A 12701-nucleotide genomic window follows, 5' to 3' on the forward strand; every position below is an offset into this window, starting at 1 on the left:
GACCTTGAAGATATGGTTAAGTTGTATCAAATGTATCTTTTGTTATCTGTTTGAATATAAAGGAGTCTCAGACAGATAAACAACTTTAGTAAAGTCACACACCTACTAAGTTGGAGAGGTGGGATTCTACTGGGTATGTCAGTCAGGCTATAAAAGCCAAGATTTTCCAAGTATACCTCATCCTTTCTCCTTTGTCTAAAGACAACGGACAATATTTGATACTTAGATTATTAAGGGCCAGGAAAGATAATCACTATTTAAATTCAACAAATACCACTGGTCTTTTACCTGATTTTAATGGCACTAAAGGGCAATACAATTTAAAATTAAAAAAGGTACACCCAATTTATCATCTTCATCCCATTTCCTTGTAGACTCTGTAGACTCCAGTAACATAAATAGAAGATTGTTTGCTTACCAGATGGGTAGCCCGTGAAATATAAAAATAAATACAATTCTGAGTTATTCACTATTTTAAACAAAATGAGCTGACAGTAAGAGAAGTATGAGTCTTTTGTACTTTCTTGAAAGTTCCATTACAGTAATGAAGATAATAAACTTTTGAGGAGAATGAATAAAAAAATCAATAGTGAATAGAAGCATGATGAATATTTATTTCTTTCTCATATACCTCTCGTGGCTTTATCATCCGCATACTTCTTTCAACATTAAGTCCGTGAAGTTGAAGCTGTGACTCTATAGCATACTGGAAAAAGATGTTATTTATTAAATCAAGCCCGAAGCATAGAAGGACATTAACATAACAACTTGGAAAACAAATAATAAAATATCAATGAAAACATTATTATATGAAATCCAAAGTCAAGGTTAAAAGTGAATAACTAATATATCAGAGAAAAACTGCTTAATCCGATTTAAGTAGGAATCCGAACACTCTGAGATATTACAAATTACAGCCCAATGGAAATATAGGAGTGATTCTAAATCACTTCTGGAGTTAGGAGAGATTTTGCTATCAAAAATCACCTAATCTAAATCACAATCAGAATCTGCAGAAAACCAATGTGAGCAGTATGCACTTGCTACAGTTGTATCGAGGATATAAAAATGGCTTATCCTAGCATGACTAAGTTAGTGAAAGGAAAGAACAATAGGAATTGACTTTACTGATAATATAAGATATGACTAGGAACAAACAATTGCAAGGAGCATGATTTTTTTTCTCAAGATATTAGAGTTTGATTCTTTCAGTAAGGAAATGGCTGTTAATTCTGACATAATTACATGCCCTACAATTATGATATGTGCACTATAGTTAACAGTCATAATATAATGTAGAAATCAAGTTTCTCTAATACTAAAATTGAAATATGCCATGTACCTTTTTCTGTGGATGTGTCTGGAACAATCTAATTTTATCAACCAAATTGCTGATAAGATATACTACATGACATTTTAGTGAACCAAGAGAAATATTTTAAATCTTTAGTAGTTTTTTAAAATAATAAGGCATGAAAAATTATGCTATTGGGCTGGGGATGTGGCTCAAGCGGTAGTGCGGCATGCGTGCGGCCCTGGTTCGATCCTCAGCACCACATACAAACAAAGATGTTGTGTCCGCCGAAAACTAAAAAATAAATATTAAAAAATTCTCTCTCTCTCTCTCTCTCTCTCTCTCTCTCTCTTAAAAAAAAAAGAAAGAAAAATTATGCTATTATGCTATGAAAAGGAAGGGGCAAATGGAGGTTTAAATTGCAATTTTATATGGCCAAAGGGTTAAGCAGTGGGGTTTGTATTGATTTGATCTCATAACATAAAAAGGCAACAAGAATTAATAAAAAATTTATAACTACACTTCATTTAGACCAGCTGTTTGTTCAGTGTCTTTTAAAAAAACTAATAAATCAATGTTCCTATTCAATCCTTCCCTCCCTTAACACATGTTTTACTTGAACAAAAGAAATAAATCTACAATCTATAAAAAATTCTTAAATCAAAAGCATTTGACAGATCTTTTTAGTGTAAGGTTATTCAGAAAAGACTAGTGAATAAACATTCAAGTCAGGCAAATGATGTCCCTCTATGAAGAGTAGAAAGAACATAAATGTAATTTGAAGAAATCCTTACATGATCAGAAGGGAAGGCTTTGGCTTCTAGAAGAATTTTATGCCGTTTTGGTGTAGGCTTAAAAAATGATAACTGCAATGAAATGGATTTATTGAGAAAGCATTAATATACAATTTCTGCATTTGTTCAGTTGATGCCACACTTTCATTTTAGAATCTTCAAAATTTAAAGGCATTAATTAATTAAACATCTAAGATATCTGTCAGGGGTAGCTTTTCAATTAGCCCTGTTTCCAATGAATTATGAAAAGGAAGAAGATATCAGCTCATTATGTTTATCAATGGAATAGCAAACTCAGGGGAAAATGTAAATCAGATCAAAACAAATTCTCAAAGTATACTTAAATGTTAGTTGAAAAATTATCTTCCCAAAGTATTTATTAGTAAATTCTCTAGTATCAGACTGAAACATCATGTTCTCTGTGTGTTTTATTTACATTGACTTATCTTGCACTACCAATTTTGTTTCTAATACATCACCTTTCCAATGTTATTTTATGGCATTTATTTTAGTTCCAACCAAAACTACTTCAGCTTTAATATGAAACAATTGTCTTTCTTAGAGGCACTAGCACAAAGTACTCATTTGGCCAGGGGGGGCCCTTTCATTTCTCCACATAGTTCTTAGATAATGAGATTGACAATAATAACGAGATTGACAGCTGCCGTTATTTGGCTGTTAATTATTGGCCCAGGTGCTAAATAAGTTCTTACATATCACATTCAAACCTTGTGCAGATCTATGAGGTAGGTATTATTGTCATTTTTAGAAAGAAGAACTTTAAAACTTACAGATGATGAAAACTTTGTCCAATCTCAAATAGACATTAAATAACATACCTGGGAGTCAAAATGAGTTATGCCTGAACTTGCAGGTATGTTTTCAAATCATACTAAAAAAAATGAAGTCAATTTTTTTCAAAGCATCAATTACAATAGGCACTACATACCAAATTCAGATACATCTGACATTTTGAGATAAAATTATTTATTAAATATTTACCATGTAAGAAGTACTTTAAATACAGTAGCTCATTTAAGGTACTATATTTCTTTTCACCAGTTTACTTTCTGTGTTTCAAGGGTTTTTCTTCTCCTCAACCATTGCTATACAAATGTATACTGATCCATAATCTCTCTCTGCTAAAGATCTGCATACTGGATAATGTTTTTCTGAAAAACTCAGTGCTTTGCTGGTAACTATACATGTTTGCTTTATGTTCTTGAAAGCAATGTTTCTTTTCATCCACTATGACTCTTTTTTTTTATGTTCTGAGCTAAGAACTCTTCATTATTCTAAATTTCTTTGTAAGAGTCAACTTTTCCATGATTATGTAGAAACCATTATGTCATGGGCCAGCATTTCCTGGTAAAAATGAACATAACCTCACAACTTATTTTTAAATAAGCAAACCATCAGAATCTCATGAATTAAAGATAGAAATACATCAGATCCCATAAATGAGTGTATTCTAAACATTGGTGGGAAAAGAAACTTACAAGTAGGAGATGTAAATTAACGGTCAAAGCATTCATTAGGGCTATTTCTTTCTCCTTGGCTCCTGAAAAATAAACATATCAAAATCAAGTTCTTTTATTATAAGTTCTAAAGATACATGAAAGTTAAACAAGGTAGAAGGATTTCTTCGCTTCCTCCCTCTTACTGATTTTAGAGATAAGGACACATTTGATGTATCATCATAAAGAAATGGAAGTTTCCTACTTGACTCATTTTATCAAATGATATCTAGAGTCACAAACACATAACTAGCTAAAAATTATATTCCTTTTTGAAGTTGTAAGTAGCAAAAAGAAATAATGAACCATTTTATTTTTCTTGGAAAAAAATGATTTATCGTATTATCAGTGAGTTTGAAAAATTTCCAAAGAGAACATTTTTGTCATGCATGTATCTTCAAAAGGAATCTAAAAAGATAAAGGTCAATCACATTTTAAAACTTGATTGCTTCCAATATCAAATTAAAATGTACCTTTAATAAAAGAAGACTACTTTGCCAAACATATTTCTTTGCTATTATATTGAGATAGGTAATAATTAACAAGACAAAAAAGCTACATAGCAAAATACAATAGCATAAATAGTTTGGGGATTTATTCATATACACTAAGATAATAGGTAATATAGATATATATTTTCCAATGAGAAAGCATGCAAAGATATCATATCCACTACATAATCATAGTCTGATCTAATTCCTTTTAGTGAGGGCTTTGGCACTATAAAGAGACCCAGAGACAGAGAATACAATGGTCACTTAAGAATTCAGAGAGCAATAACAGTAATGATGCCATCATTGTTCTGAGTTCTTATGGTGTCTCTTAAAGGTAATTAGACTTGTGTAATAGGAATGTTGTTTTCTTACCAACACTAAGAAAAATAGGCAATGTACCTTAATGTTTATAAGGCTGCACTAGATGTTAAAGAAACACAATTCACATTTTATATCCAAAGACATATTTTTGATAGAGTTCCATTTTAAAACAATAGAAAGTAAATGGAATAATAAATCAATTAGATAGATTCCAGGATAAGGTCCATCAAGGAGAGGCCATTGGAAATATGTAGTCAATTTAGGAATTTATGATTTAGCATTACCATTTAAGGAAAGGACTATCTTCACCTCATCAAGGAAAACTTCCTATCCTATTTCCACACTGATTTTTCTCTTTGATACTACAAGGTGGTGAACAAGTGATAGGAATTAAGAGGTGCTTCCCTGGTCATCACAAGGTGAATAATGTCTGAAATCAAGGCAATGAGAATAGTCTCCTTTTACATCCCGACACTAAATAAAATTGTGCCCCACAAGGCATACTAGATGGACACAATAAGCTCACATTGCTTGGAGTGGCATATGCCTTTCCTACAGTAAGAAAATTTCTTTGAAGTGAGGTCAAAAACCAAAATCCTGACAGCTTTATTATAGCTGATTCTTTATATTATGTTATGAATTCTTACTGCTATTTCTGAAACAAAATATTATCTAAGATGTCTAATCCGATTACATTCTTGAATTCTTATTAGTTCTTTATACACATTTGTTTGAAACCACTTATTAAACAACAACAAAACAATAACAACAACAAAAATAGCAGGGAGAATGAAAGTAGGAAAGAAAGAATTTTAGTTTTCTTGCTACTGTGACCAAAAGAAAATTTTAGGACTCCATTCCTTGGTGGGGGGTGGGAGGCAGAAGAGTATAGGGTGGAGGAAAGTGGCTCAGGACATCCTACCAAGAAGCAGAGACAGAGCCTAAGCTCAGTACACCAAATATATATCCCACCAAGACATGTCCCCAATGATCTATGTCCTCCAGCCACAAACTACCAGCCTATGGTCACACTCTGTTAATTCATATCAGGGAATTAACACACTAGTTAAAGTTCTCATAACCTAATCATTGTATCTCTATGCCGTCTTTCATTGTCTCCCACATAAACTTTTGGGGGACACCTCACATCTAAAACATAACAGGAAGAAAAAGCAAGGAAAAAGAGAACAGAATTAGTACAAGAAGGATTTGAAATGGCAAGAAGAAAATATATTAGTTATCACAAGATCAAAACCAAACCCTCAGCTTTATACAAAATACATGTATGAAGATGTGAGAAAAAAAAGAATAGCGTCACCTTAGATTGGGTAGAAAGAAGTGATGGGAGGGGAGAGGAGTGGATGGGGGAAAAGGAAAGATAGTAGAATGAAATAGACATTATTATTGCTGTGTGTATATACGTGGCTGCATAACCAATGTGATTCTGCAACCTGTACACTCAGAAAATGAGAAATTATATCCCATCTGATTCAAAAAACAAACAAACAAAACAACGATAACAACAACAACAAAACCCAGAAAAGGCAGTAACTGGGAGTGGTGAGATTTCCTATTGAAGCTCAATCTTTGAAGCTCAAACATTACATTGTGGCTAGAATTACAGACTCCTGGGAAGTTTTGGCCCTCTAAGAAATAGAATGTTCACTTTAGATCACCTAAAATTTTTCTGGGATGAGAATATGGTAAATCTATGTGCATGCCCACCTCCAGCTGTGCGGGGCTAAATAAATCTAGAGTGACATTTGGCATCCCTCTTCTTGCTTTTGATGTCATGCTCACATTTGAATCAGTTCTTTTTCAGTACTCCCTCACTGAAGTAAATAATTTGTTTGCCTATGCAGAAAAAAAAATCGCAATTTAGACCACTTTAAATTAAATTCAGCACTTCAAAAAATGGTGTGCTTAGTTACTATTGAACTTTGTTCAAGGATAGGATCAATCTGCTTGACATGTGTGCACGTGCACACAGGTGTATCTAAGAGTGATGCTAATAATACAGTTTTGAACCTTAACAAAAATGTTTATTGCAAGTGTAACCTAAAGGCACCAAAAAAAAAAAAAAAAAAGCATTCTTAACATCAAAGCGTCACTGATTGAACTGATTTTTGGTTTATTTTCAAAAGAAAATTTACCTCATTGACCTATTTCTTTGGGTTCAAATTGTACTTCTTAAAACACTGTTCTTCTAAGACATTTCAATATCATCAGCATTCCATAAGAAAATAACCCTTTTTTAAAAGTAAACTACAATTCTTTCAAGTTGGTTTTCTTTGTTCCTTCTCTTTTTCTTAAGAGCCTTATTTGAATTAATGTGGTAGCATCAAGAACTACAAGTATTTAGAGGCAAAATTTTAAAAAGCTCCCAGAAAGCTTAATAGGATTTGAAAGGATCTTCATTTTAGGAGATCATCTATGATTCACTGCAATAAATGTCAAGATCTGAATCACTTCGTCTGAGATGGGGATGAGCCATGGCTTTCACTCAAAGAATGCTTTCCTGCTTATTTATTTATTGAAGATTGCTTTTTGCTTTTTCAGAAGATAAAGCTTAGTTCAATCCAAACACTGCCTTCTTTCCTTGAAGGCTGGCAAGCTGATAATTACAGAGCCCTTACTTTGTGCCAGCGCTTCTAAATACATGACTTGCACTGTGAACTGAAGTCCTCTGAGGAACTGTATCTATAAGTAAAGATCTTGCAGACCAGTTGTTTATTTAATCTTGGCTGATTAGAACATTGAGATTGTGGAGAGATGGGGTACTATAGGTTGAAAGACAAAATTATCTTGTGCTGTCATAGCCATTTGAATAGCCATGTGCCTTAAGTTTGGTATCTGAACTGACATTTTCATAACTATCAGATGAGCTTCTCAGAATATATTGCTAAGCTTAGCAGACCTGTAGCTTCCACTAACCTTAAAGTTAATATGCTATAAAACCTATACCTGTGATTTCCCCACCTTGCTGTAGTCTTCCTCCTAGACAGTCAGTTCCACCAATAAAATTGGTAAATATCTTTATTTAAGACTTTTTTTTTTGCTCTGTGACTATAAAAGCTTATCTGTCCTCTTCCATGTATATGAAAACATGCCAATCAGTGTCACTTGAATCAATGTTCTTGTGATATGGTCACTCATATTTGGCTCAAGCTAAAATATTTTCTTGTATCCATTAAAGCAGAGTCATTATTTTTTGTCAATAGTATTATCTCACACTATCCTCAAGGCAAACTGATGAGATATATACTTTGATATTTCTATTTTCATTGATGAGAAAACTGACATCCAAAGAGAAAAACTAACTTTCCCAAAGTCTTGTAGAATTTTTTTTTTTTGGCTCAGAATTACATTTGGAAACATTGCTTACAAGATACTCTCTATAAGTCAAATATAGGAGATCCAAACTCATAATAAACTTCCTGTGTGTCTTTCTAATAGTAGTATAATTTCAAATCTTTTGCAAAGTGAGATAACAAAGCTCCAAGTTGCTTATTGTTTGATAAGAGGGTTCATTTGTGGTCTCATAACCACCATACCATATTCTGTATATTTTATTAAGCAGACACAAGTGTTATTTTGAATTTGTCACATTTATAATTAGACTAAGTCAAATAATTTTAAACTTTATTTTTCAAGTAGTAAATTTCTGTGTCCTGCAGAGGATCTATAACTGCTGGGGTAGAGCTTCCAGGGATTACTGAATTTCTGAGGGTCAACCACAAGTTACATAAAGAAATTTATGGTCACATTACAACATTTTTATAAGTTCAAATGCATGTATCTAGCTCTTTGTGATTTTTTAATGTACCCAGGGAGAAGTAGGCTTAATAATAATACTAATAATATTCTTCAGCAATTCTATTTCTAGCATCTTGATAGTATGACATTAATTATAATGGAAAGTTATTCAATGTTTTGTGGAATTGTTGGCTCTATGTAAAATGTTTTATTAATAGTTTTCCTTCACATCCAAAATCAAAATTATTTTCTATGTCTATGAATAAATATGGTTGTTCACTTTCTTTTTCTTCTCAATGCTCTATTAATTTGTACACATAATAACTTTTATTATTCTCTTGCTCCTTCTTTTTGAGAAATTTTTGGTAAAAAAAAAGACTATGGTTTTAAGAACCTGAAATATTCAATCATTACCCAAATTATACAATGTATCTGTCCATGACAGAGTTAGATTACCTAGCAAGTAGGAAAAAATACATTTGACTTTTGCTATTGCTTACTATTGCAATATTATTTTATGACTTAAATTTTTACATTTACTTCCAAAGAAATTTCCAAAGAAGTTTCTTGCATTACACAATGCAAGGCAGAGTGAGAACAAATAGTAATTTGGGACTGGAGTGGGACTTAGTCATAGAGTTCTTACCATGCATGCCATGGCCCTGATTTCTATCCCCAGCACCACATTAGAGAGAGAGAGAGAGAGAGAGAGAGAGAGAGAGAGAGAGAGAGAGAGAGAGAGAGAGAGAGAAGCCAGTGTAATGGCGCACACTTATAATCTCAGTGACTCAAGAGGCTGAAGCAGGAAGATTGCAAGTTTGAGATCAGCCTGGGTAATTTAGCATGGCCCTATCTCAAAAATAAAAAAGGGCTGTGTTTTAGCTTGGTGATAGACCATCCCTGGGTTTAAACTCCAGGACTACCTCCCCCCCAAACTAAACAAATGAAGAATGATATGTGTAGATGAGAAATTGAAAGCTACTAAATGTTTTTCTTACTTCAAACTTGATCAAATTTTTCTGAGAACTTCCTATTCCTAGAAACTAAGGCAAGAGAGGAGACTGCATGGATTCTCAACAACAAAAAAGGAATACACTGTTAAATAAACTTACAGGAAACTATTGTTTTGGACAAAGCTTCTGTTCTGAGCCCCAAAATATGAAGCTAAAAATAAAAATGGAGTCACTTATGCTAATGTTCCAAGACAACAGGTGAAACTAAGCAGCTTATCTGATTTGAGAAATCAGGATTAAACAGAGAGCCCAAAATCCCAAACTGGCCACTTTCGATTGACAATGAAGTGCCCTTTGCCTTTATCTTTTCACAAGAAAAAAGTTAGGTACTCTAAAGTAAGCTGGCATTAACCAATCAGTCTGTCTATAGTACCTGCCTTTCAAGGAAAGTAACTTTGACAGGAACAATTAATTTTCTGTTTCTTACTCCTGCTTTCTTCAAACTTCTATCTGTAAAACCCAATTCTTCTGCTTAACTCATTGTAACACTTATATTATTTTATGAAAGTATTACTCAAATCTAGAATTAAAAAAATTAAAATTTAAAGAATTTAAAGGAATTTCTAAAAATGTAGATTAAGATCTTTAAATTGTAATTTTGTTCACATACATACACACACATATACACCAACAAACACCTTCGCAGAGAATATGTTTTTTTTAAAGCAAGCAGCAAATTACTTTTTTAATTTGACTTAAAGAATATTTCTTTAATATATACAATTTTAGAAGTAAAGAAATTTGGGAGATAAATAATTATTGATATTTTAAAAAGTCAAGTTTTAAAATATTGCTTAAATTCACTTTTATACAATAACAACAAAACAACAGTGATATTTTCCCTGATAAATTATAAGCTATAGAGAAGAAAATAGGTATTTAACAACAAAATCATTAACCAAAAAGAACCTGTATTCACTGAAAATATTTTATATAAAACATAAGAATGCATTTGTCATATAACATTTGAGGTTTTGGAAGTTACATATGTAGATATTTAAAATATATTTCATTAAGTTTTATGTATACAAAGCAGATATTATACATTTCAAGAAACAATTATTTCTTTCATGTCCTTTATTATATTTTGGAGCCAAATAATCTTTAATTTCATTGATACAATATCCAAAACCAAAACCAAAATCACTGAAACTAAAAGATTCAGAGAGCTTCTGAGTTGAAGAACATATCTGAATGCTGATATGAGGATTCTATAATATAGTCACATGTGGTATAATAAATAATTGGCCTTTGTTATCAATCCTGAAATGCACGGATCTTCCCCAAATGAACAGAGCCCCTTTAGAAAACATTTAGATTTATGCTGTTGTGATGACTCCAATGAAGTTTCTAGATTAATTCAGGTGGGACTGGTCACCAGAATGACTAAATAATTAGATGGTTGGAACATTCAGCCTCATCTACCAACCTCCTCCTGTGATGGGAGGGTGTCTGGAGATTGAGCTCTATAAAAACTCATCAATGAGATTCAGAGAGGTTCTGAGTTGTAGAACAGCTCTAAGTGCTTAGAGGTGACAGGCTTAGGGAAGGCATGTGTGCTCCATACCTCCCACCTCTCCCAAATGACCTTGCTTTCTACATTTCTTCCACTGGTTGTTGCTGAGTTGTAGTCATTATAATAAGTTGATCAAAGTGAAAAAAGTGTTTCCCTGAGTTTTGTGAGCTGCTCTAGCAAATTATCATGCCCAAAGAGGTGGCATTGCAATCCCTCAGTATGTAGATGGTCAGTCAGAAGAATGGATGATTCCTCAATTGTGACTGTCCTCACAATTGAGGGCAGCCTAGAGGAGCTGAGCCCTTGATCTATGTGATGTGTACCAAATCTGGGAAGTCAGTGTCATAATTAAACTGAATTTTTGGACATAGAGTTTTCAGTGTCAAAATTGGTTGCTAATGTTGAAAAAAACCCAGAATGTGTATTGTCTGACTTTATGAGGAAGATAGATGAAAATCTCAGTTTAATTTAATTTTCTTTACATGCTTTTTGAAAAAATAAATTAAATCCTTTTACTTTTTAAAATAAACAATATTCATAGTTCCTTTTTTCTTTTTTACTTAGTAACAATAAGTGGTGGCTGGTTTAAAATTTTGGGGATCTTTATGTGACATATATGTACTTTTTGGGCAACAAAACACTTGCACATTTAATTAGTTGCAACAGAGCAATAAACTTTTAAATGGTCAATGAAAAACTATTTATAGGGTTTACTTGCTTCATAAATAAGTCTCACTACAGAATATCGCCTTAGCACTTCCCTGTCCTGTGTTTAAACATCTTAACTCCTCTTTAGGGGATAAGTATTAAGTACAAAATAACAGGATTAGAATATAGTTTATGTTCTTAAAGAAAATCTAGTAAACAGAATAAAAATCCATCAGTAAGGAACGCATACATTCATGGCCAAATTTTCCAAGAATTTTTTCCAGTTTTTTGCTTGTTTGCTTATATATTAGACATTTTTATGAATTTATCTGGCTTTAAAAAATGAATGCACATGAAGGCTTTCACAATTTGACCCACCCTTAAGAAAATCCTGGTTTGTTCAGATTGTCCATAAAAATATATACTCTAGGTAATTCTGACAGCTGGATCAAGTGTTTTGTGACCTACTGGTATGGCAGGATATACTTGGTTTTGGCTTTTGGCTTTCAGTTCCCAACAATTCTTGCCATGAGCTCTAGATCAAGGAATCATGGAGCACAGATTCACCCTAGGGTTTCCTATGAACATCTTTGACTCAGGTCCTATATACTGAGCATACCTTCATGCATAATCCCCCAAATACTTCATGTCCAAACTTCTGAATGTTCTGTTCAATATTGGCTATGTTTTTAGCCTATGGAAATCTATATATAATTACATTTTTGCTGCTATCATAATCAGTTACGTTAATATTTTGATTCTATAATGTAACCACATTAAAAAATTGAAATTTGTATAGTGTTTACTCAATAATTACTGACTGGCAAAAGAATAAGATTTTGCTTGAAACTCTTCAATTAAGGTTTTTTCCTTCTAAATTTTTGAATACATTTCATGTTCATAAGGTCAACAATCCCATACCAGATTGTTCTAAAAGGTTTTTTAATTTGAGCATATTAAACATGAATGTCTTTGCAAACATGGTAGCTATTGTTATTTGCTTATGAGTTATCCCTCCAAAGCTTCTGTGTTAATGAAAGAATATTCAGAGGTGAAATGATTAGATTATGAGAGCTGTAACCTAATGAATCCATCCTAGTTTGAATGCACATACTGGGTGGTAATTGAAGGTAGGTATGGCATGACTGGAGGAAGTGGATCATTGGGGGTATGTCCTGAAAGGGTTCATCTTGCCTGCAGCCTCTTATTCTTTTTCTGTTTCTTGGCTACCATCAATGGAGCAGTGCTTTTCCACTATGCCCTTCTACCATGATGTCTGACTCACCTTGGGTCTAGAGCAATAGAGTTGGCTCACTATGGACTAAATCTGAAACCATGAGCTAACAAA

General features: G+C 32.9%; 1 protein-coding gene across 2 annotated transcripts in view; it reads right to left on the bottom strand.

Annotated features, from left to right (window-relative positions):
- Kynu (kynureninase) overlaps positions 1-12701 on the bottom strand; it is a 105597-nt gene that overhangs the window by 55861 nt on the left and 37035 nt on the right. For both annotated transcript variants that reach the window (XR_003583134.3, XM_027937970.3), the window contains exons 5-7: positions 3588-3649; positions 2089-2160; positions 632-706 (exon numbers count right to left, since the gene is read on the bottom strand). Coding sequence is in view for 1 of the 2 variants with exons in the window: in XM_027937970.3 (XP_027793771.2) it covers positions 632-706; positions 2089-2160; positions 3588-3649 (209 nt within the window). In the remaining variant the exon portion in view is untranslated. The remainder of the gene's footprint in view (positions 1-631; positions 707-2088; positions 2161-3587; positions 3650-12701) is intronic.

This window comes from Marmota flaviventris, chromosome 11 (genome assembly GCF_047511675.1).
Source record: "Marmota flaviventris isolate mMarFla1 chromosome 11, mMarFla1.hap1, whole genome shotgun sequence".
In the NCBI taxonomy this organism is placed as follows: Eukaryota; Metazoa; Chordata; class Mammalia; order Rodentia; family Sciuridae; genus Marmota; species Marmota flaviventris.